The sequence below is a fragment of the Hippopotamus amphibius genome, chromosome 13, assembly GCF_030028045.1.
Source record: "Hippopotamus amphibius kiboko isolate mHipAmp2 chromosome 13, mHipAmp2.hap2, whole genome shotgun sequence".
Lineage (NCBI taxonomy): Eukaryota > Metazoa > Chordata > Mammalia > Artiodactyla > Hippopotamidae > Hippopotamus > Hippopotamus amphibius.
Window position 1 is genome coordinate 24,783,815 of NC_080198.1, and position 24,723 is coordinate 24,808,537.

The 24,723-nt window shown below is 39.9% G+C and overlaps 1 protein-coding gene across 1 annotated transcript in view; it reads left to right on the top strand.

The window, feature by feature from the left end:
* ADAMTS9 (ADAM metallopeptidase with thrombospondin type 1 motif 9) overlaps positions 1 to 24,723 on the top strand; it is a 168,365-nt gene that overhangs the window by 83,074 nt on the left and 60,568 nt on the right. Inside the window, exons 26-28 of the mRNA XM_057705101.1 lie at positions 214 to 483; positions 5,030 to 5,191; positions 7,325 to 7,501. Coding sequence (XP_057561084.1) covers positions 214 to 483; positions 5,030 to 5,191; positions 7,325 to 7,501 — 609 coding nt within the window. The remainder of the gene's footprint in view (positions 1 to 213; positions 484 to 5,029; positions 5,192 to 7,324; positions 7,502 to 24,723) is intronic.

A 24,723-nucleotide genomic window follows, 5' to 3' on the forward strand; every position in this document is an offset into this window, starting at 1 on the left:
GAAGGTGATGGTGGAGATGGTGAGAAGGGGCTGATAGGGGATTGTATTTTGAATACTGAGCCAACGGGGTTTCTCCGTGAAATGGCCATGAGGTGGGAAGAGAAGGGATGATGCCAGGGATTTGGGTTTGAGCCACTGGCTGAGTGGTGAGCTGCTTACAGAAAATACACATTTCCATGACCCACCCTTTCTCTTTCTGAACATCCAATGTAGTGCTCCGTGACCTGTGGGCAAGGTAGGACGACCCGGCAAGTGGTCTGTGTCAACTACAGTGACCGCGTGATTGATCAAAGTGAGTGCGACCCGGATTATACCCCAGAAACTGACCAGGACTGTTCCATGGCCCCATGCCCTCAGCGGACCCCAGATGGTGTCCTTGCTCAGCACCCTTTCCAAAATGAGGATTATGGCCCCAGGAGTGTCAGCCCGAGCCGCACCCACGTGCTCGGAGGAAACCAGTGGAGGACCGGCCCCTGGGGAGCAGTGAGTATTCCCTGAAGCCTCTCGGATTTGCTTTCTTCTCTTTTACTCGATGCGGTGCTTGGAGGGAAACAATCTAGAATGCCTTCGGAGCATTTTTATCTCAGGAGGGATGGGTGCTGTGCGTTTTCATTTGTTGGGGTTAATTGCAGTCCCAGAAGAGGTGTAACTTGAGATAGTCTGCACGCACCTCTAAGCTACCGTAACTGGTTGGAGGAGGGAGTGTCACTGCTGGATGACTTGATCAGGCAGCTCCCTGGAAGGTACTGTGAAGGCCGTGACGATTGACCCTGGAGGTGGCAGGCGGCTCTTAACCTTAAGAAAAATTAAGAGGGCGAAAGAACTCTTCTGAAAGGGAATTTTTAATGAAAGTCGTTTTCTTCTTGCTATTTTCCAGATGAGTGTAGTCTTAAAGTGGCACAGTTGCTATGCTATTTGTAGTAGTGGGGCATTGTCTTGGATTAGGAGAAAAACACTAAGTAGGGGTAAAATCTGTGCTTAGAGGAAAAATACCATAACCGAATGGTGATCAGCACAGGCTTTGAGGAGGATACCTCTGTTTAATCCAAGGACTTGCACTTTCAAATTTTGGGGTCTTTGGCAGGTCCCTCTCCTCTTTGAGCCTGTTTCCTCATCTGTAAAACAAAGTTAACAATAATTCCAACTTTCTCAGGTTGTTGTAAGAATTAAACACGGTGCAAATAAAGTGTTCTGCCTGCCATAGAGAGAAAATTTAATGAGTGGCAATGATTATCTCTTATCATTATTGTTAGCTTTGTCCTTCAAATTAGGAAGACCTTGATAAATAATATTTAACATTCAAAGCAAAAATATGCTCTTGAAAGTTTTAGAATTTTTTACTGAATAATTTTCCAAAAAATAATTATATCTTTGAATACTGGACATGTCTAAAGGAACTGCAGGAGGGGTAAGGTAGCAAGAGACCCTGGGGAGCTATGGGGAGTTTGGTGTTTATTAATCACTTTTGAAGTCTTCTTTTTAACTGTTTACTATTCGTTTCCTTCTACTACTGCTCATTGTGTTTAATTATTTCTGGACTAATAAAGCATTAGAAGGAACCTGTCAGTTTCCCACCATGGTTTTGTTTTAATAAATTTTACTTTCCTGTGAATGCAGATAGCCACTGAGTGTTTTCACACGCTGCACCTGTTGGTTGTAAGCAGAACATTTGCCAACTTCCCTAGGACCTTCACCACCTCATTCTCCTGCCTGCTTCCCACTTTGAGGCTGCCTTTGCCTGGGTTAGAAGAAATTTGGGTTCAAAGAAATTGAAGGGTGATCAAGAGAGGTCATCACTGAGTGTCCCGTGATTTTTGTAGTTGAAAAAATTCACAACTACACATGTGTATTCTAATGATAACACTAGAACTTAAAAAAAAAAAACATTGAAAGCTATTCTTATTTAGAACTACATTTGTGGGTAATGCATTCCTTTAAGATTGAATGATTCTGCCCTTGGGCAGAGTTCCCAATTAGGGAGGATTAGGTAACCTTTTTGCAGCAATGGGCAATACCATTCTTCTCCTCATTGTGCCTGTTTTTTGTTTGGGGATTTTTTTTTTCTATGTTAAGTGAGGCTGAAGGTGGACAATGTGATTTCTCAGCTCAAGCTTGACATGCCTGACTTAACTCCCAGGAGTACTTGTATATGCATCTCTGCGTGGTTTAGGATGCATGGTTCTCCCTGCCTGCCACAGCAGGAAAGGCAGCAAAGAATCATGAACTCTAGAGAATGGAATCTAAAGTTTGCAGTAGATTCTGGAATCAGAACCTCATTTTACAGTACATTTTTACGTAAACTTGAATCTTCTGCGAGGTTTTCGGTGCGTTACCAACTGGGGGTCTCTGGTTACAAGCAAAAGGAAACGAATTGATTCTTTCAAGGGAAAGCAAAACAAACAAACAAAACTGTTGATTTAGCCCCAGTAGAGACTGGGACCAGGGCATCTTCAGGGATCTAGCCTAGGGGGTGGCAAATTTTTTCTGCAAAGGACCGCATGATAAATATTTTCAGCTGTGTGTTGTGACTAACCAACTCTGCTGTCTTAGCACAAAAGCAGGCATAGACAATACGTAAACAAGTGGACATGGCTGTGTTCCCCTAAAGCTTGAGTTATAAAAACATCTGGCAGGCCAGATTTGGCCCCTACAGTGTGGTTTGCCAATCCCTGATCTAGATGGAACAGTATCTACAGGGTAATTTCTTTAAGGAGTTCCTGTCTTAAGGAACCCTTTTCAACTCTGAGCCATCCTTGAGTTGCTCTGTTCAGGATTCAAATTCCCAGGAAAGTCTGATTGGCTCAGCCCGTTCCACGTACTCCTCGATCAGGAAAATGTAGAGCATCTTAAGACAGTCCCACTAAGGTGATGTTCATTGGTGGAGAAACGGTTCCTTAAAGGAAAATTGGGCTGCCAGATGTTAAGGGAAGGTATACTAGGCAGGTAAAAAACGAGATGTCCATCATCTCTTGCTTCCCTAGTGGCCATTCTCTCTTGTTTTGTCCAGTGTGGCTGATAGGTACAAGGTTTGTTTGAAGGAACGTTTACCTAGGAAAATACATCTGAAGAGGATAGGAAAATTGTTAGCAAAAGAAGTCCAGAGTGAAATTCTGCAACATGGAAATGGAACTAAGGATCCCTGTTAATCAAAAAATGGCAAAATTGGACCTGGAGAATTATGATGTACAATACTTCACCTGTGTGTAGACCTTGGCCGACCCAGGGTTCATAACTGTTCAAGTGCAAGTTCTAGACCGTGCGGTGCAGTTGCTTGGCCCCCAGCCTGTACTAACTCTGGTCAAAATCTCAGTGGGAAGCATCTGACTGGTCACTGGGTAGCCAGTGGATTAGCTGACCTTGGATCTGTTGTCCTTCCTTGCTCCATTCAGCCATATTGAAGGGAGGGTAGCATATGGGTTATGGAACTATTGCTTCCAGAAATTCTAATCAGACTAGGCAGTAAATCTTGTGACCAGCACTATGGGACCTAATAGGGATACACGTGTGACACTGATCCCCTCTGAAGGAGCATACTGTTTTATTGGGGCAATAACACAGCTGACATAATAAACAAATAATACAAGATTTTATTATCAAAGAAAAAATTCAAGGGCCAAAATATATATTCCAAATCTGTTCACAATATGGAAGGTCCTTCCTAACGTTTTGAATTCTGGTCCCCAAGGCCGATTAAAATAATAGCTTTCTGTGTTTCTCACATAATAAGCTGTTTAAAGGTAGAAAACAAATATTTTTAGGTTTAGAGTAAGTATATCAGAACCCTCAAAAAATAGAGGTAGGATTTTTGTAAATCAAAAATACCTAAATATTTGCTCAGACAGATTTCATAAATCTATTTTCCTGCTCTACATTTAAAAATTAAACTCGGTATATTTGAAAATCATTCATAATTTGACCAGCACAGGCAGGGAAATTGAACTGAAGTCCAGCAAAATAAGCAAAAAAATAAACATTTTCGCATCTTTACATGGAAGAAGCCAACCAGCAAGAAGCAGTATTTACCAGGATTTTCAAATAGCACTGGTTTGAGCTGGGGTTTGATAACAGTGATCCGCCATTGGAACCGGGAACTCAAAACAATGTTGCAAATGCGGTTGGAGACTTGATAATTTGTGAGAATCGGATTGCTTGGAGGACTAGATGCTTGTTTTACAAGCAAACAGATTTTACAAATTAAGGGTCAGAGTGAAGGAGACTAGCAAACACATCGGGTTTCAAAAGATAAGAAAATTATGGAAAGAAAAAAAAACACTCAAGATGTAGATAAATAAGAGAGCTATGAAAAGCTTGTGTGGGAAATTAGCTGAAGGGTGAACATAACTCTATGACAAGCATGAGAGTAGCACCTGAAGAGAGGTTTTCAATAAGGAATTCAAGTCCACTGGGGAATAAACAGAAAGAAGGAAAACAAACTTTGCTACCATTAGTCACGGGAGTAGAGGCTTTTGTGATGGGAGAGAAGGGAACATCACCTGCAAGGAAATGATATGTAAGTGACGTTCCGTGATGCTCTCCTTGGGTAATTGAAGGAGTTAGTATAGAAGTTTGATTTCAACAACTGGCAATCCCTTAAGCATGTGATTTGACCCCTGTGTTGAAAGGGAAGTTAAATGTTGGTTCTAAATAAGCACTTGCAGTTTTCAAAAGGAAAGAATTTCCGGGCAGACTGTGGTGTCAGTCAGCACATCTGTACCTCTCAGGGATGCAAAGGGTGAAAAGGACAGCTTTGGAAATCAGAAGACATGACCACTCTTCAGGCATTTATTAAACACCTACTGAGACCTGACATGTGCAAGGGAGAAGCTGTGTTTCTGCCCTCCAGGTATTGCTAAAACAGGAACATTAAACAGCCCCACGGTTGCTCAGGATTGCTTTCTGTCCGTTGTGGGCGACTTGGGATTGGTTTCTGCCACATTTGTCTCTGACCCTTCAACCAGTTGCTTTTTGTGACCCTGATATGGAGATCGAGGTAGAGATTAGTCTGTTGACTGATGTCTGCTGTGTTCAGTGTTCCAGTACCTGTGCTGGTGGGTCCCAGCGGCGTGTTGTTGTGTGTCAGGATGAAAACGGGTACACCGCCAACGACTGCGTGGAGAGAATCAAACCCGATGAGCAGAGAGCCTGCGAATCTGGCCCTTGCCCTCAATGGGCTTATGGCAGCTGGGGAGAGGTAAGCGCGAACTCCACTTATACATCCTTTGGGAAAAATACAAAACACCGAACAGTGTTATTGTTCATAGTTCATTTGAAGGAAGAAGAACCAGCTCTAGTTAAAGCTTCTTGATTTCAGATTAACTAGGAGACCTATCTTAATTCTGGACTATTTTAAAAGTGCTTTTGTTGAGAAATAGAGACAGCTTGACTACATAGGAGAGAAAAGTTAGGCGAGAATACAGATAAATGCTAGTGTAAATTGTTAACCTCTGCTGATTAAAACATGGGAGCTTTTAAAATAAAATGATTGAACATGTGTGTTAAATTAGTCAATGGAAATTTTGCCATCTTCTTCCTAGTTTGGAGGTGTTTGTGATGCATCCTTGTTCCCAAGACATCGTGTTTCCCAATATTTCAAATCCTTGATGAACTAGAATGAATAGGAGCTGTTATTCCTATCAGAGGTGATTCATTTTAATCGTAGACATGAATAATTAGCTGTGTAGTCTCAAACAATAAAACTCTTCAGCTTTTAAGAATTGCCTGCTGTGATCAATGAAAGGCACTGGAATATTTGGAGCAGACAGAACTGGGTCCCATTCCCAGCCCTGGCTCTTACAAGCTTTGTGGCTTTGACAAATAGTATAACTTTGCCAAATATCTGTATTCTCACCTGTAAATGGGAATAATAATGGCACCCACTTCGTAATATTCACATTTATTATGAGATAGTGCATGTCAAAAGCCTAGCCCATAGACTTTAATCATAGTTAACTGCTATTATAATAGTTATAATCAGAATTATTACTACTACTAATAATTATCATTAGTATTACTATTATTGTTGCATGGGGCTTTGAGCCACTATCATGTGTAGGACTTAGATGTTTATTGTTTTGTATTTAATTAACAAAGAATATATCTCTCTACTCTTGAATCCACAGGGAGAGCACATATTTAGAGTTTGTTGAGTTGTTCTGTCTTGACTGTAAAATTTATAAAATAAAACATGAGGATTAACATCGTGGAGAAACCCCTCCGGCCAAGAGGGGAACAAAGACACATGAGATGGACGGACATGTTAGACCACACACCTGGCTAACAGAAATCATGTGTCCACATTTCATGCTTTCACCCACGTAACCTAGTAGTCATAGGCACTCATAACGGAGAGTTTTGTTAACTTTCGTTGATAGTACGTCATTCTGGAGGGCTTTGCTGAAAGGCGGGAAGGGGAAATCAGGTTTGGAAACTCGCGTATTATGGGTTTCCCAAAACTCCTCGTAAAGTTCTGTCCCGTGGGGCCTGTGCTTAAGCTTCTGTAATTGGATTGGAGCCAGTAGAGTATACGCATTTGCTGGGATGCTGGCTGTCAGCACGGACCAGATCATTCCAAATTCTGTGGGAGATCTGGCCTTGACACAGCAGGGGAACAGTCAGTGTTCCTGGATGTGAGCAGAGCAGTACTGTCCAAGAAATACAATTTGTTCCTGCCTCAGAAGTGTGGGTCTAGCCAACAGGCAGAACCTTATCCCGTGTTCCCACCACACTGTTTACGCATCCTAGGGGAAAGCCATCGTTATCCTTAGATTCAGAGATAGCATAGAATGTTTGAACGTCAGAAAGGTCTATGGAGACTAAAGTCACTGAATAGCCAAAGGTTGGTGGCAACTTTTAGAGATTTCCAGAAAATAAAACCAGCTAAGTCATTATTTCCTTTATTTGGTACTGAGTGGTTTTTAGATTTTTGTTTCTTTGATTTTTGGTTTTGAATACCTCAAAGAAAAGGCTGTAATCTTATCCTAGACACCGGCTGTTGAATTAACCTTGATCAAGTTAACCTCTCTTAAGCTCAGTTGCCCCATATGTAAAATGTAGCAAATAATTACACTCTCCTCTTGATAAGATAATATATATAAAAGCATTTAGTACAGATGAAGAGCAAACGCTCACTGAACAATGCTTACCCTGAAAGTAGAGGGCTCCAGTCTGCTCTGTTACTTTTGGTAATTCAGCTTCATTCTGCCTACAGACTTATCTTGCCTGATACCGTAATAGAGTTTGGCTAAGACATTTTCTTATGGGAAAAGAAAATTTGCCACTGGCTGTTCAGACAAAATAACTGCAACCTTCCTTTTTCTTCTTCCAGTGTACTAAGCTGTGTGGTGGAGGCTTGCGAACAAGACTGGTGGTCTGTCAGCGGCCCAGCGGGGAACGGTTTCCAGATCTGAGCTGTGAGATTCTTGACAAGCCTCCAGATCGAGAGCAATGTAACACACATGCTTGTCCTCAAGACGCTGCATGGAGTACTGGCCCTTGGAGTTCGGTACGGCCCTAACTGTTCATGTTTGTTAACCAAACTATCTAACTAACACCCAGTTCCAAGGTGTTCTGGGTCACTCCTTTGAGACAGATAATTATCCTTCTCACAAGGGCATCCCTGAAACTGTGCTATACACAGTCTGTTATTTTTTTCATATTGACATACAACAGAATTAATTTTTTTATGAGATTGCCAAAGTGACTTTACAGGATACATGTACCTCATACAGGCTTTTTGCCAACTCCCAGAAGTAGCATCCTTTCCAAGAACTAGACTATATATATATATATTTGTGTGTGTATTTTTTTTTTTTAAGAAACTAAATAACTCCATGTCATTATCAAAGTCCAAAGTGATTTAAGCAGACAACTCAAAAGCAGATATTCTCTCCTTTTCTAAGCTGATAGTTTTGACTTTAATGGGAAGATACCTGCTTATTGAGGCCAAAGCAATTTTTGATTCAGTGACTGTACTTTGCCTCTGTGTGACTCGGGTACAGCTTTCAACACAATCAACATAAAGGCTGTGCCCACAAAATCGACTGAAGTCATTTGGAAAATTCAAAAGACCAACAGTGGACTCAGTGACCTGATGCCATTCAAGGCATCTGAAATGTTCTCTCTCTTCTATCAAGACACAAAGCCTGTTTGAGACCATTTTTTCCTTTGGTCCTAGACTTCCTTTGCGGTCTGTTTTTCAATGGCATTGTGAGACAGATTTGCCGCTTTGTAAATACTATGCAAACTTCTGGGGCAGCTCTTGGCAAACAGAAGGGTCAGCTATGTCAAAACAATACTGTGGCTAAAGTGTACCATAGGTATGAAGCCATTAGGTCTGTTTCATGTAAATAGAGTAAACCCTCCTGTGAATACATTGATTGCACTGAAGTTGAATTAATATTATATTCAGTCACATCCCAAAGCCTTTTTTATTCCATGGGGTTCTGAGGAGATGTCTTAACCGTTCCTAAAACTAACTAAAGAGCAGATTAACTGACCCGACATGGCTAATACCTATTGACACTTCTAAGAGTCAAGGGTTTCAGTGTTGGAGGTGGTGTCTGCAGGTAGAACACTAGCTGTATAACTACTGTACTTTGTATTAAGTAGAAATCTAGAAGAATTTAGAGTGTTATCTCAACTGGTACTATTCAGCTGGACTGTAAGGATTTTATTCAAGGGCATTTCAGATGTATTGTTCACCCGGAGTATTTTGTCTGCAATACTAGCACTCCCAAAGTGAACATTTTGCAAAAGATCAGAAATAACCTTAGAATGTCAAGAACATCTTCTGACATTCCAGCTTCCGTAAGTCACCTATTACATATTATTTTTCATGAAATTTTCCCTCTTGAGCCCATTACATTTTCACCCTTTTCACTCAGCCAACACCAACACCATGCTGGAGTATATATCAAAAAATCTAGTAGCTCTCTAAAAAGTTGTGTTTCTTTAATATTGACCAAGAAATATCTCCTAACTCTCAGAGGGTATGTGTGTGTGTATATATATAATATAATAATAATATTATATATTATATGTTGTATATATACTATATATATGATATATATAGTATATATACATTAGTTTCCATAGCATTCTCTTTCTTGAACACTTTCTAAACAGTTAATTTTTTTATTTTTACATTGGCTCACCATCCTCTCCCACAGATATTTTAAGAGCTTCAATGCTTAAATTTTAAAATATGATCTGCTAATTAACTGAAGACTTTAAGTTTTTCTTATTGTAGTTGTTGTTCTTGGGCATTCTTGGGCCCACACATAGTCTTCTGAAACACACAGAGAAAAAGAGAGAGATTCTAAATGCTCTGTAATGCACAGAAGCAAATACATGGATTTTGAAAATATTTTTGCTGCCTAAATGATTTTAATGCTTCCTTTGTAAAGTGACCATTATTCAAATATATATTCAAATGCCTCTGCAGCCTGGGAGCAAGGCCACTTTTACAAGGCTTTTCATTGTGATTTTTAAAACAACTAAATCAAAAGCATTTTATTTAAATATATCCATTTGTAATATATTACTTAAATTATGTGTACAAGGGCAGCCTTTTAGAGTCTTACTGTAGGATTTGGATTTTACTTTTATGTGGATTTTTATGGATGCTTTGGTACAATTTCTTGGTAATTCTAAATTGAAGCATACCTCAGTGAATTGTGTTAATAGCCATAAAGCCACTTCTATGGTGCTTCATCATTGTAACTGACAATGACATTAAAAACAACAAAAACTATATTCAAGGTGCTAACATGTTGCTTTCAAGAGAAAGTGAACTAGGTTTCTTAGAGACCAAGGGTAGCCTTTAGTCCCCCTCTGGCCGTGTTGCTTTCTTTTCCCAACTTACTCCCACGCTGGAGATAGTGTGGAGAAGCAACTATTGCTGTGTGAGTAGGTCTTTTCCAAGGTCAAAATGAAGATAGCCTAGTTCAACAGTTGTTACTAAGGAGCAGTATTTAAGAGAGAAACTCCAAATGGCTGTTAGCATGGCGTCCAGACTCCCTAAAATGAAGCTTCTGTGAATGTAGGGTTCAAGTACCCATTTTAAGACCCTTAGTTCTGGCTCAGGTCACTAGAGATTTAGAATCGTGATTGTGAAAAACACCCTGCCCAGATTTCATCTTTTCTATTCTCTTTTGAACGTGTCCTTGCACTATGACTTGGTAATGTTTTGGTTTTGAAATAAGGTTCTTAACACTGATTTGCCTATTGCATGCACACATCCCGTGACTAGAGGGATAAATTGGAAAGAGAGCTGTCAAACTGTAGTGGGAAGTGGGTTAAAAATCTGTAGCATTCTAGAGTAAGCTGCTTCGAGATAAAGTCAAAAAGGTTGCTAGGTGATGTCACCTATCCAAGGTGGTCCTCTAGCCTTCCTTTTGGCATCGCCCCATGTATCTGCTTGCTGATTGCCTTGGAGACTGTGGTTCTCCTTAGGAGAAATTTCTTGTGTGAGTTTTTCATGACAAACCTAAATGTGTTCTCTGAGCCTTGCTTTAGGTGCTTTGGAATAATGCCTGTCGACCCGAATAATGAGAATTTATGAGCTCATGAAGGAATTGTGCTTTTGTTTCTGCCTGGCCAACTTATGAATTTGTGTCTACCTCATTTTCATATTAAAGTTTGCAGCTTCTGTAGGTAGGAAGAGAAAACGTCTGACATCAGTATTTTATCACCTCACTGCATCTATCTCTAGCAGAAATAAAGATTGTAAATATCACTACCATACTTTCTGAATACAATTTTAAGCAGCCAAGGCTAGTATTATCTGAATATTTTGAGCAGTACAGATTTCTATGTTTATATAATAAAGCATATTTATTTTTTTCCATGTTATTTAATTTTATATACAATGTTTAAAAATCAGTGTTTATCAGCAGACTGTAAAGGCAAATAGGCTGTGTGCTTAGAAATGCATGTATATGTTTCTTTTGGTTTTAAAAAGACACGTTTTAATTTTGTAAATCCCTTCCAACCTGTACCATCCCTCTTCCAAATATGAGTGGCCAAGTGGCAAGCTTTATGTAATTGGATAGTTGAAAATGTGTATTTTAAAGGGATACTTTTAAAAATATTTCTGAATTGGAAATGATGCTTAGTGATATAAACAAAAATATACGAGGTTTAATATTTTGTTGGGTTTTTTCTTTTCTAATACATTTGTCCTGATTCATTGAGTCTCAACTATGAAACATGAATGTTCCACTTACTGAATTTGTAGATAGTGATAAGGCATAGCCAGAAGACAAAACAAGTGATTAGGAGAAATTGTTCTAAACATGTCAGGGGAGGCAGGAACAGGAAAAAGCTCACCTAAGGTGTGTCAGTTTGATCATACGTTATTCTTTGTGTTCAGATAACTGTAAAAGACTTACAACATTTATCAATTTTATTCACCTGCAATACATATCAGAAGCACTTATTAAAGAAAATAAAGAAAACATAACAGTATACTTGAAAGTTTTAAGAGAACCTGCACTTTTCAAAAAATGATAAATCGTAAAGATAACCTCAGATCTCTACTGGTTCCACATTCCCCTCTGAGCTTCTGTTTTGCACTGTAGTTTGTTATGGTAACTGAGGGGGAAAGGACCAAAATAAGGGAGTCCCTATATGCGTTTGAGGGTTTTTTTTATGAGGTGCTGAATAAGGTAACTTCTCCAAAGCAGATGAGGCTAACTAACATTTACTTAGTATTTGCTAGGTACCAAGCCAAGTTAAGCAAATCTGTGTCACATTTAGCCCCCATATTACCTTGTTGAGAGAGGTGTTTTTATGAATCCATTTGACTGTGTGATAATCTACTTTAGCGATGACTTCACTGTCAGTACACCTCTTTTTTTTTTTCTTTCTGGGAGAAGGAAGGATTTATTACTTGCAGCCAGTAAGGAGAACACCAGGGATCTTTTCCAAAACAGTGTCTCCCAATGTCAGTATACTTGACTATATTAATCCCGCTTATTTTGGTAGAAAGAAACAGCTCATGTTCAGAATGAATTTTTTAAATTCCTGCTTACATTCAATAAAAGGATATGGCTGAAACTCACACTCTGTTTAGACTCAATGTTATTTAGCTAGTATTGACATTGTCGCTTTGACTCCAGCAATAGAAAATCTAAATTTATAACTATTATCAGTAAATTCCCATAATCGGCAGCTATGAATACTTCAAACAACTAATTATGTTTAGGGAATGGCAAACAATTCTCCTTTTTCTTTTTAAAATATCATACTAGCCAGATTCAGAGGATGATATAAAGATTTTGGCTATAAGGACTATCACATTAAATGTGTATGCATTTTTTATAAATATAAGATTTTTTTCACTAACGAAGACATCTTAAACATACTGCTAGTGTCTTTTAAAAAAGAAATAAACACATTATTTGGCTCTATCAATATGGAGTATAAAAAATAAGATAGTTTTTTTTTTTTTTTAGTGAAAACATTACATGTGAAATTACAAAGTTTATTTGAACTCAGGGTAGATTAAGAGTCTATAAACCACTCATCTCACATGTGCTCAAAAAAGCAAAACACTGGCCTGCATCTGTTTCATTGGAGATAAAACTTAGCTGGACTTTTTTTTTTTTCCTCAGTATTTACAGTGATTGTATGCCTATCAGAGATTCTGTTCCTGCTTTCTGACAGCTGATATTTCATGATAGCTTGACAGATTTCTGTTTTTACAGTTTTAAAAAGTCCAAAGGTGGGGGTGGGAGCAAGGGTAGGAGAGACATTAGACCCTGAGAAGGAGTGTAGGTCCTCCCCCTTGACTCAGGTCAGCAAGTTGCTCTTCTGGAATGGACAGCAATGGAAACTTTGGAATGTGGAGTGGGAGGTAGAGGCTGAGGCCAAGTCTAATTGGCTGGGAGGGAATCCTGATTATTAAAGGCAGTTGAGGAAGATTTATTTTATGAGGAGGGAGTAAAAGACTCTAGGTCATTCCTTTTAAAAAAAAAAAGTCATTTTTCAGCTGATACTTTTTATGTGCCTATTGTGGGGCTAGTCTATTCTGGATGCTAAGGATACAGCAATGAACAATCAGAGCTATTCATTCTAGTGGGGAAAGAAAATTTGATATTAAATAAAAAAAATTAAACACATGAAGAACTGATTATTTTTTCCTGGCAGCCTCACTACAGCCATAAAAATACAAATTGCTATTAGGATACACACACACACACACACACATATCTTCATGGTTGCTAATGATCTTTGTTCAATAAATATAAATTATTGATCTTGTCTTTCCTTTTAAATGTGCAATCACCCAATGATTCTCAGTGATAAATGCTCTCTTGCTGATGGCATGGAGCCTTTAAAAACCTCCTATCAGGAAATATGCTTCTGTTCACCTTTACATTAGAACCCAGACATGAATTTAGGCGTCTGAGAGCCAGGATAAGTGGAGGGCCTGGCTTTCTGCCTCTCCCTGTAGGGGCCCTCAGCCTCCCCACACTAACATGGGAAGTTGTGGCTGAGGGTACATCTCCCCATTTGTTATTTAATAGGTACCAATAAAAAGATCTGGAATGTGTGGATTGCCACATCACCATCTTTGCTTCTTGCTGTTGTTGTTTCCTCTAAAGTGGGATCATTTTCATGGATTGTCTTAATCACTACAACATGCCTTTCTAGAAATTTGTAAAATAGAAAATCGGCAGCTAAGAAAAGAGTGTACAGGAAGTAGTATGGAAAATAATCAATATAGGCTGAACCTACAAAGCCACCATTCTTAGTCAGGCCTGCATCCCCTTTCTCTTATAAGAATGAGGTTATGCCTTGGCCAAAGCAGTCCAATAACTTTCTACAATAATGGAAATGTTCTCTATCTTTGCTTTCCAATATAGAAGCCACTAGCCACATGTGGCTAATATTAAGCACTAATTATGTGGCAAAGTACAATAGGGATATTGCATTTTAAATTGTATTTAACTTAATTACTTTAAATATAAACAGCCACCTGTCCCTGTTGGCTACTGTATTAGACAGGACAACCTCAGGCAATTAGCAATTAATATTCAACTAGCCAAGGGATCAGTAAACTTATAGAAAATAAATTGGGGAGAAAAACCCTATGTCAGCATGTAATGAGTCCCTATGTAAGATGCCCTTGCATCTAACAACTACCATCCTCTTGTCCTTCTTCTGTTTTGCGCCTTTGTTTGGGAGAATTTCAGTGGGTGTTCCTTGACAGCTGGGCATTGAAAAAATAGGACAGTGAAAAGAGAGGCTTTTAGAACCAGCAGTCTTGAGAGTAGTAACTCCAAGGCCTCCGTGTAAAAGCAGCTGTTAAAACAAACTCTCCTCTTGTGCATCTCAGAGTTCAAGTTCATCATGGCAGTAAGTTCAGTTAAGGAGAAAGAATGTTTATGTGTTCTGTGGGTCGAAAGGGCAACGTTAGAGTGATGCTTTTTAGGAGGAGGCAAAAATGGACAACACCAGGTAGCCACCTTGAGAAGCTGAATTCCAAGAGATCATTCCCTCTTTGAAGGAGAAGTTTCAGGAAGGCAGCTTTCGTATTCACTGAGCCCTGTAGGTAAAGGGTAAGCAGATTAGGTTTATGGAGCTGTTTCAAAGACACTTGAGAAGAATCAGAGCTGAGGCAATGTGTCCTCCATCACTGTAATTGCCAACATTTAACTTCGCCTCCCCAGTGTTAAGAAAACCATTATGGTTTGTTTCACTGTCATTAGTTCTGATGCCATCAGAACTGATGTCATCAGTTCTCTTTTCCAGTGACCAGATAGAGTTGTGGGGTTTTTTTGTTTGTTCGTTTGCCCCTGTATTAAACTATAAACCATTCGTTTTGCCATCTGTATTAAACTATAAACCATTCTGGTGGTCTGTTTTTAGAAGCCCTTATTATCATCACCCTTAGATTGTCTATGTACTAAAATGGTAAATAAGTCAAATAACTCTCTCTAAGCCACCTTCTTCTGAAGTATCTCAGAAAGTAGATGAATGGATTGCTTCAGTTATCTGCAAAAGAGCTCTTTCCCCTCACTTAATTTTGTACAGTGCATTTCCTCCCATAATTATTGTGAGTTTTGACTTTTTATTATAACAACCCATATAAACACTTATATTTTGGAGCATTTACTTTCTGCTAGGAATTATGCAAAGCAGTTCACACACATCAGATTTAATCTCTTCTACTTGATGAGCTTAGTACCATCAGAGAAGTTAGTTAGGTGGTTCTAGTTCCTACTGTGGCTGAACCAGGATTTGAACCTAGTAACCAAGACATACTCCCCTCATCTTACTCTTTAGTTGGTGAAGTGGTAAAAAGCTGTGGAAAGAGGATGTCTACAGTTTAAGATTTTCTGTTTTTCCAAATTGTAACTACTTGAAACATCCTGGAATTATTGAGCCATTTACAGATTTTGCTCAGAGCTCTAAAAGGATGAATATGAAAAATGGTTTCTCTTAAACGAGGTGAAGAGCAAGATGGGGGCTTTCTATAAGATTTGGAGAAAAAAAAAGCATCCAGTGTTTATTAAGCACACATTAAGTGATGTTTCTGACATTTAATATACAAAGAAATAGAATAACTGGAGATAATGAATCTAAGTGTTTTTCTTTGTTCAGGGGATACATAGATAACTGGGCTAAGAGAGAAGATTTTGGGCAAGCCAGTTAGGGGATTTGTAGGTGTTTGTGGTGATTAGGTTTATTGTAGAACATGATGTGCTGTTGTACTGCAAGTGAATTATGAAAAATGGTGAAATTAAAATTTATTAAAAAGTGATCTCACACTAATAACTCTCTGCTTGAAATAAAACACATTAAATGTGTTGAGATATCTTTCAGACTCTTTCTTGAGCTTAAACTAAGCTACAGGAGTTGAAGTCTTCTTCTGTCAATGCTAAGTCTTTCTCCTTAATGTTGGTAGGACAGTCAACCGCTGTGAGTTCTGTCCTTGCATTCACTTTGTTCTTTACCATTCATTCTCCTAACTACAGATGCGTTCCTCCATCCTTGTGGAAAGTGCATGTTAAGAGATGGTTATGGTTTGGGAGCTGTGTAAGATGAAGTGAGGGAAAGATGACATAAAAAAACTGACCAGAACAAAGGAAGAAATGTAGACATGGCCACCACATTTCAAGTGAAAATCCTTTTAACTGAATCATTTATTGAATTGCTCCAGACCTTAATTTCCTTTGGGCTGTAGAGGCCCGCTGTTCAAGCTTGGTGCCTTACACAAAGTAGGCCTACTATCAACAATATCTGAATGAATGAATGAATGAATGAGCAATCCTGGCTACTCAGGAGCTGGAATCCATATAGCACTGGCCTAAAACTGTGGAAATAAAGCACTAACTTGTAGGAGGGAATCATCAAAAGAAACACATAGGTTTGAATGCTGGTGGTGTATGAGTAGCGATTTCCTGACTTAGAGAGGTGTATTTATGTAGGAGAGTGTCCTTGAGTTTTGGAGATGATGGGACATTATGTCTGCAGATTGTTCAGGAAAAGACCAAATAATAATGGCATACGTGTATATATTTAGGGAGGAGGAAGGAAGGAGCACATGTGGTGAAATGCTGGCGGTTGGGGAATCTGAATAAGAGGAGGAGGGAGTTCTTTGTGATGTTCTTGCAATTTTTAAGTTTGAAATTTTTCCAAATAAGTTTTTTTTTAATTCTTAAAGAAATATAAAATATGTTCAGTGTGTGCATTTTACTTCACAAGCAAGCAGAGAGGGGGTTTGGATTTATTTCAAGGCTTTAAAATTTCTGACACATTTAGGAAGCTGTTTTTAATCTCAGATTTGCACTGTAACATAATAAAAGTGGGTGCTCTAGTCTGAGCTCAGCATAAACAGCATCTTTCCTAGTTTTTCACTGGCTTTTTTCCCATGAACAACTTCTTCCTTGTTCGTCCCTTCCTCCCTTCACCCCTCCCACCCAGACAGTTAAAATGAAAGGCCTCTGGGAATGGTGTGGGTTTTTTGCTCCTCTTTTCCCAAGGAAATCCAGACTTTCATTGCCAGTCTTGCTAGTAAATTCCAGTAAATACTTAGCCAAATTCAGACTCCCCATTTCTTATCCATTGCTCCCCAAAGCCCAGAATCCTTTGAAAACTAAAGAACTTTTCCAAAATACATGCTGTTTGTTTTCCTTGTGCTTCATAAAAAGCCCTCGCCCAACCAACTCACCTATTCCCACATTGTAGTTTGCCCTTTCTTAGTGAAATCATGATTTCCTTCTCCTTGGTTGTCTCTTAATCAGCTGTGAAATATCCGGGAACCCCTTAGCAGTGGCAGGTCACAGCTGTGATGTCAGGGAGGAAGTGCTGTCCAGAAGAGCCTGTTTGTTTCATCATAGTTGCAATCTTCATTGCTGTGCATGGGAACTGATTTTACGTGTACATGTCACGTTCTCAAAGCCCAGGGATTCCCAACTCTTTTAGTCTAGGATTTTGACCTTGTTAAACTGATGTTCAGTGGGCCCTTTATCACCCCCATCCACAAAAAAGCTCTTTGTGCCCTGTGCCCCACCAAACCAATTAAAATCAATTCAGTTTTGAGAGCTCATAGGACTTTCTGAAAACTTTGGAATAATTCAGTGGTCTCAGTCAGGGGTGATTTTTATCTCCCAGTGGACACTGGGCAATGTCTGGGGACATCATTAGTTGTCACAGATGGGTTTGAGAAGTATTATTGGCATCTAGCGAAGAGAAGCTTGGGATGTTGCCAAGCATCCCGCAATGCACAGCATGGTCCCCATAGGAGAGGGAGGACTCACGATCAAAAGTCAAGGCTGAAGTCACAGCTGCAAGCCCCGTTGAATGACTCTGGTTAGCCATCAGAAACAATTCTCTCTGGAGAGTCACATTTTCCATCAAGTAGTATGTGGAATCCTAGGAACCCAGCAATTAAAGATTTTCAAGGATGAACTGAAAATAGAAGGTTTCAGAGTTGTCTCACCAGACTATGAATTTGCAAACCAACAAGCAGTGTCACTCAGTCTTTTTTGGAGCTGGGAGGGGAAGTTGTTAACGTGTGCAGTTGTGCCTGGTGTGGTCCATAGATGCATGGCAGCTTTGGCAGGGACCACCAACCTTGAATAGAAAGGCATAAATGAGGATGGGAATTTCCACGAAAACAAGGGTTACTCCAACATGTTCATACTTTCGGGTTGTATGAACTGATAGCACTGATAGTATAGAGATTGATGATAGATGATAGATAGATAGAGATAGAGATTCCTTTGCATTTTATGTTTCAAACAAACAGCACTGCTGTCATTCATGGTAAAATTTGCACATGTGCAATGATCCAGCTATATCTAGGAATTGGTTTCAAAGTTGAATATTTAGGAGTTTTTTTGGGGGGGTACTTTTATAAAAGCATAATTAATCCTAATGAGTATTTTATGTAGGAAAATAGAACGTAGTTTCTGACTAGAGACTGAGACAGTGGTATAGAAAGTGTTCCGTGACTTATGAATACGTCTGAAGCAGGGTTTCCCAGACTTGGCACTATTGACATTTGGGACCAGATACTTCTTTGTTGTGGGGTGTTGTTCTGGGCATCATAGGATGTTTGGCAGCCTCCTTAGCTTCTACCCACTAGATGCCAGTAGCATATCCTCTTGGTTGTGACAACCAAAAATGTCTTTAGACATTGGCAGATATCCCCTGGGGGCAATATCATCTCTCCCTCGTGGTTCAATGAGTTTCTTGCAGCAGAATTTCCTTTCCATATTCTCACGGGCATTAAGCAGGTATAGTCTGCAGCATTTCCCAAATTTGCTTGATACCAAATACCTATTTTTTTAAGTCAGAGAAGTCTTAGAGGTTTTAAAATTGTTCTCTTCCTCCTCTCAGGGAAGGTAATCATTATGTTGTAATGTTGTAGAGATCACCAGGTTTTCACAGTTATTTTCCCACCAGTTGTTCTTTTAACCTATCAGAGGGAGCCCTGATCAGTTTCTTCACTTGTGTGGCGTTGACCTAGCTTTTCAATACATGAACTTCCCAGGGAAGAAAGTTTCTGAAATTCTATCCCGTCATACCTCTCCTTTTCCACTTTTCAAATCCTTTCTGCTTTATCAGCTGGCAATTACTCTGCATTTACCAACCTCAGACTGCCGTGCCACACAGACACACGTATTTATGATCAGAATGGCAGACGCAACTCTGAGATCCATGGGACAGAGAATGTTTTAGATGATCCATCTCCTGGCCCTAGAAGGAAAATCAATCCCAATTCTTCTTCTTCAAAAAGGTCACTAATTGTGACTGTAAACTCTAGTAGTGACTCCAAATCTTTGAGACTGGAGAAGAAATCTATCAGCAGAGGAAAGGCAAGCAAAATGAATCCAAGACACGGTCATCAACCTCAAAAGTTTTATGATAGGACCTAAACTCTAATGAAATATTGAATTCTTCCCACAATGTTTAAACTTTATTTGATGAAAGACTGGAAATTTTCATAAAAGGAAAGACACACATCAGAGCTCAAAGTCGATAATACCTTGGTTCTCCATAAGACAAATGGGTGCCACCTTCCAGAAGTAATTGGATCCTTAAATTACCAATGGACTAACTATGTCAAAAGCGCTTTCAAATTAGAAATGGAGTTTTGCCTTTTACCTAATAATAACCTTACCGGTTATTCTGGGCTATGAGAAGTTGAACCCACCAATGAAATCTTACTTTTCTAAATGAATGGATTTCTCCACATCCCAGTCACCAACTGAGGACCAATGGTCTTACATGTTTTTATGTGGCACATAAAAGTGCCTGTCTGTCATAGGCCAGATGGATTTGACAAGAAGTGGGGAAAGAATAATAAAAGGCCCACATTTACTGAGCATCTTCTGTGAGCCAAGCTTTGGGCCTGGTGTTTTGTAAGCATTATTGCTAATTTTCATATAATCCCTGCAGAATTGTCCCTGTTGTGTCCGCTACAGGTAGAAAAACTGAGCTTCAAGCAGACTAAGCAAGTGTCCCAGCATCCAACAATCAGTAATTCTGGGATTCAGACTCAACTGACTCCCAAGCTTCATGATTTCCAACTCCCTCTCTGGAAGGGTTTTCAAAACTTCTAGAAATACTGATTTTGATTTGTGATACATACAAAAATAGGCTCTTGCCCTAGTGAAAACCAGTTTAGCACTCCTCTGCTTTTTAAAAGCCATTGAAGTTGAGTCTTTGGGGGTCTGAGTTTTTTAATAGGCCCTTTTAACATTTCACTTGGTTTTGAATGGTTTTCAAAGGAACTCAGAAATTGGGCTTGGTCACCTAACACTCTCAGACCAGAGCTCTAAAAAGGGTTGGTTTACCCCTGGACATTTACAGCATGCTAGAACAATGTGAACTAGTACATCTGTAAGGAAAGATCTGCTGAACTAAGAAAACTAAATTTTGCTGGAGGTGGCCTAATCCTATTATTTGGTAATAACCACCTCACTTAGTAGGGAGGCTTGTTGTAGCTAGCTTGTAGAGTGTACAGGAGGGTGGCAATGATTTAATTCTATCGAATTCTATCTACAATTACCAAAAATTTCAGTCTTGATGCTGGTTTTGTAATCCTGAATACCCTATACTTTAAGAGCATTTTTCTACATGAAAGGGAACTTAAAAAAAAATCAGGCTCAAACTTAGACACATTATTTTGGAGTAGGTGGTATAAGTCTTTAGTTTTTGTTTTTTGTGTTTTTTGTTTGTTTTTGTTTTTGTTTTGTTTTGCTTTTAGATGTTTCCAACCAGAATGGACATAGACAATATCTGGCCTAGATAGAACCCATTCTGGTCCATTACATTTCTTTGTAGTCTATTTTCAATCTGTATGCCTACATTTTTACCGTCTGGCAAAAGTATCAATCTAAGGTGACATCTCTTGGGAGAAGAAACAAAATTCTGTGACCCTAACAGCATATGGTGGTCTCAGTGGCTGTGAGCCGAGCTTTTGATGTTAGTCTTGCCTGTGCAGGACAGTGTGGGCTTCTGAGTTCCCAGCTTCTACCCCTTGCTATTCGTTATCTTACATCATATGATAACCTTCCTCTTAGGTGTCCCCTGTGCAGTATTCAGTTCTGTAACTATGAATTAAATATTAAACCACAAAAGTACTTAGCTAGTTTTGGATTGGATAGAGAGAGGAGATAGGAGAGAGCTGTAGTTATTTATTTGGTCCTCACCAATGAACTGAGCATTGTTTAGAATGTTTGCTTCATCCTTAAAAATTCTTGTGAGATAAGTGGCTCTAGGCTCTATTAGATACAATTCATTCATACACACATGTGTGTGTTCCCTCAGTATTCAAGTGTTTTCTATAAACGAGGCACTGCTTTGAGCACTGGGGAGATAGCAGTGAACAAAACAGACCAAAATCCTTGAACTCATCAAGCTTACATTCTAGTGGGAGGAGAGATAACCTATAAGTCACAAACAAAACAAAAGAGGTGAAATATATATTGTGAAAGAAAGTGAGTGGTGCCATGGATAAAAACAAATTAAAGAGGAGAGAAGATAGCGTAGAAGAGAAGGTGGTGACTGTAATTTTAAGGTCACGCAAGTCTCCAATAAAAGGTGACATTTGAACAGAGATCCGGGAAAATACCAAAGTAAGCTATGTTGGTACCCAGGAGAAGGGTGTTACAGGAGAAGAGCATTTCAGGTGAAGACCTGGAAAGAGGAGTATGCTAGGCATATCTTGGCAATTGCAAGGCCAGTGTGGCTGGAATAGAGGGGGTGTGGGTGGTGGGATATGAGATTAGAGATGAAATTGATGGAGGGGAACATGGAAGTTGATCATGGGAGGGGCAGAGAAAAGGACCATTGGAGGGACTTTTGCTTATACTTACTGAGGTAGGAAGCCATTGAGGGGAGGGAGAGTTGAGTAGAAATGTGAATTTGTTTTGAAAGAATGAGTCTGGCTTTGAATTTAGGGGAAGCTACAGGAGGAACAAAGATAGAAGCAAGGAGCACATTAGAAGCCATCGGAATAACTCAGATGAGAGTATTCAGTGGAAGTGGTGAGAAGTGGTAGGATTCTGACATATTTTTAAGGTAATGCCGAAGGATTTGCTCCAAGTTTAGTTATGCAGTACAAGAGAAAGAAAGGAGTTGGAATGACTCCAAATCTTGTGCAGTAAATAAGTGAATGGGTAGAGTTGCCATTGATTGAAATGAAGAAGACAGTAGGAAGATCAGGACTTCTGTTTCAGGCACGTTAGGTTTAAGATGCTTACTCACCATCACTTCATAACTGGTGAAGCTTCTTACATAAGATCACAAGAGGAAGAAATAGTACTGGTCAAACTGGGTCTGAATGAGTTCATAACTACCACATGCTTCTGCCTCAACCCTTGGATTTCCATTTGAATAAATTTCAGAGTAGTATAGGAATAATTTAAATTCACAGAAAACCATCAGCCGTGATTTTAGCCACTTCTGTGCCCAGTCTTCCACGTTGTGAGCCATTTACATCTTAGCTGGGTTTTATTTATTCTCATCTCATCCTTTCATAGTGGTACTTTTGAGCCTTTTCTTTACCAAAAGGTAAGCAGGAGGAGGAGACAAGGAAAGCCACAAAGGACTTGACTTGTGCATATTGATGGGAAGTTGGTCTTATCTGAACCCCCAGTAGAGCATTGCAAAGTTGGAGGCTGGGCATCTCCTTCAATAACAGTTAAGATGACCTCTTCCCTCTTACTGAGATATACTTCTCTGATTACAGACTCAGCTATGCACATTTCAGTTCAGGGATGGCATTAATATCTACCCAAAAGCAAATTCATTACATGAACTACTTTCCCCCGAACGCTGTAAAAATTTTCAGTGTAAGATATTTGACGTGCTGGCAGATAAAGATGTTCTTTTTATGAAGCTGATAGAAGAAGGGCCAGACAGGCAGAGAAAGCAAGGCTGAAACAGGCAATTAAATGAACTCTGCCCTAATGTCTTTTAAATGCTGAATGATACGTAGACTGGCTCTCTGGGAGGAGGAAGAAGCTCAAGGGCTGGACATTGGTTGGGTGCATGAAAGTCCAAAGACAGCCTGCCTGGATCGCTTTTCTACAGAAGCGTTCCAAAAGGTGACTTAAGCTTCCCCGGTCTGTCCCTGCCTACCTGGCAGTAGCCTAAGTCATGAGTGGGTCTACCTAAGCACTATCATCTTCTAGCAGAAGGCCATCTCCAGGTGCCTTGAACCCTCCAGCCTGGGCCTTTAGTTCTAATCTACCTTCAGAGTGCCAAGAAACCTGGGTCCCTGTTCCCTCCACCCATAACGTCCATCACTCACTCAGACTCTTCTGCATCTACCTTTGGAACAGCCGAGAATAAAGGATGCTGAAACAAAAATCTCACCCACTACCCTCCCCATCTTCCAGTCTACCTTCATAAATACGTCTATGGCTAGCACAGAGTGTGGGTCCTGGTACCATCTTCACCTCTTTCCTGAAAAATGCCAACATTGTGACGTTGCTGAAGTCAGGTTACAAAAAAATGATCACGTCTAACCGTGAAAGGGAAAAAGAAGCCTTACAAAAATAGGCACTGTGCTTGGGAATGGGGATTCAGAAGGCATGTTAGGGATAACAGAGCCTGATGATGTGATATACCTCACATCCCTGAGGGCACCATTGGGTGTGTCCATGCTAGAATTCACCACGTACGGCTTTTGCAAATTTTCTTGGTTTTTGTTTCTGTCTCGATGGGGAGAAAAACTGGAATATTTATCTTCCTGCAGAATAAGAAGACGCGCAATTTGGGTTTCACAAGTTCCACAGCTAATTTCATATGCTACTACATTTCATGTTAAAATGTATTTCCCTCCTCTACTATGAAGTTGTTATACTATGAGGCTGCAGGGGGCAGCTGGAGAGTCTGGTAGCTCATAATTCTTCAGGGTGATAGGAAGTGGGGGTCATGAGCATCTCTCACTGCCTCCCCTTCTTTTCCTGGCCCTGCCATCTTCCTTGTGAGGCATATGCAGGGCCACCTACTTGGATATAGTATTGACAAGAGCCTTCAAATGTGCTCCAAGAGCTGACATGTGAATCTTAGTTCCCTTTCTTCCACAATCTTAGACCTTTGTAGCGTTGCAAAGGCTGGGGTGTTGGGAGCAGTGGGGCTGGAAGGATAGCCCAGTGCCCCATCCGGCTGCGATGACTATGACTCCTGCATCCGCTTTCTTCCCTGGTGTTCCCTGCCAATCTCATGCTTTCTCAGCTTCTTTTCATGGTAATAAGTACCACGGTGGTCCTGGACATGAACGGCCATCAGGCAGGCCTGTCAACACTGGCTTTACGCCCTGAAGTCACAGCCCTTGTTTCCTGGCCAAGCTTTCTCTCTTTCCTCCTCGGGCACTTTGGTTCCCTGATGCCCCTGTTTCAGAGCCATTCTTGTATTGTGAGAAGCCCTATAAAAATTTCCCTAAACATGTTCACATTGCCAATAAGAAGATAAGCTTTCTGACAAAGGATTCAACTCCCACAGCTGAGCCGAACTGAGCAGGGACGTGAGTGAATGTGTGTTTGGTGGTGGTTATTGCTGATGTAGATTCTGTGTTTCAGGACATTGAAAGAAATAGCATAACAACAACAACAAAAAAGAGAAACACAAGGAGTTCTTGAGATAGTAAGCGTGAGCAGGAAATGATGGAGTGGAAAAGAGATGTGGCTTTCAGATGTGGTGCCTTTCTTTTTCTTACTTGTCTTTCCATCTTCTGTGGTTAGAAGAGACCGTATT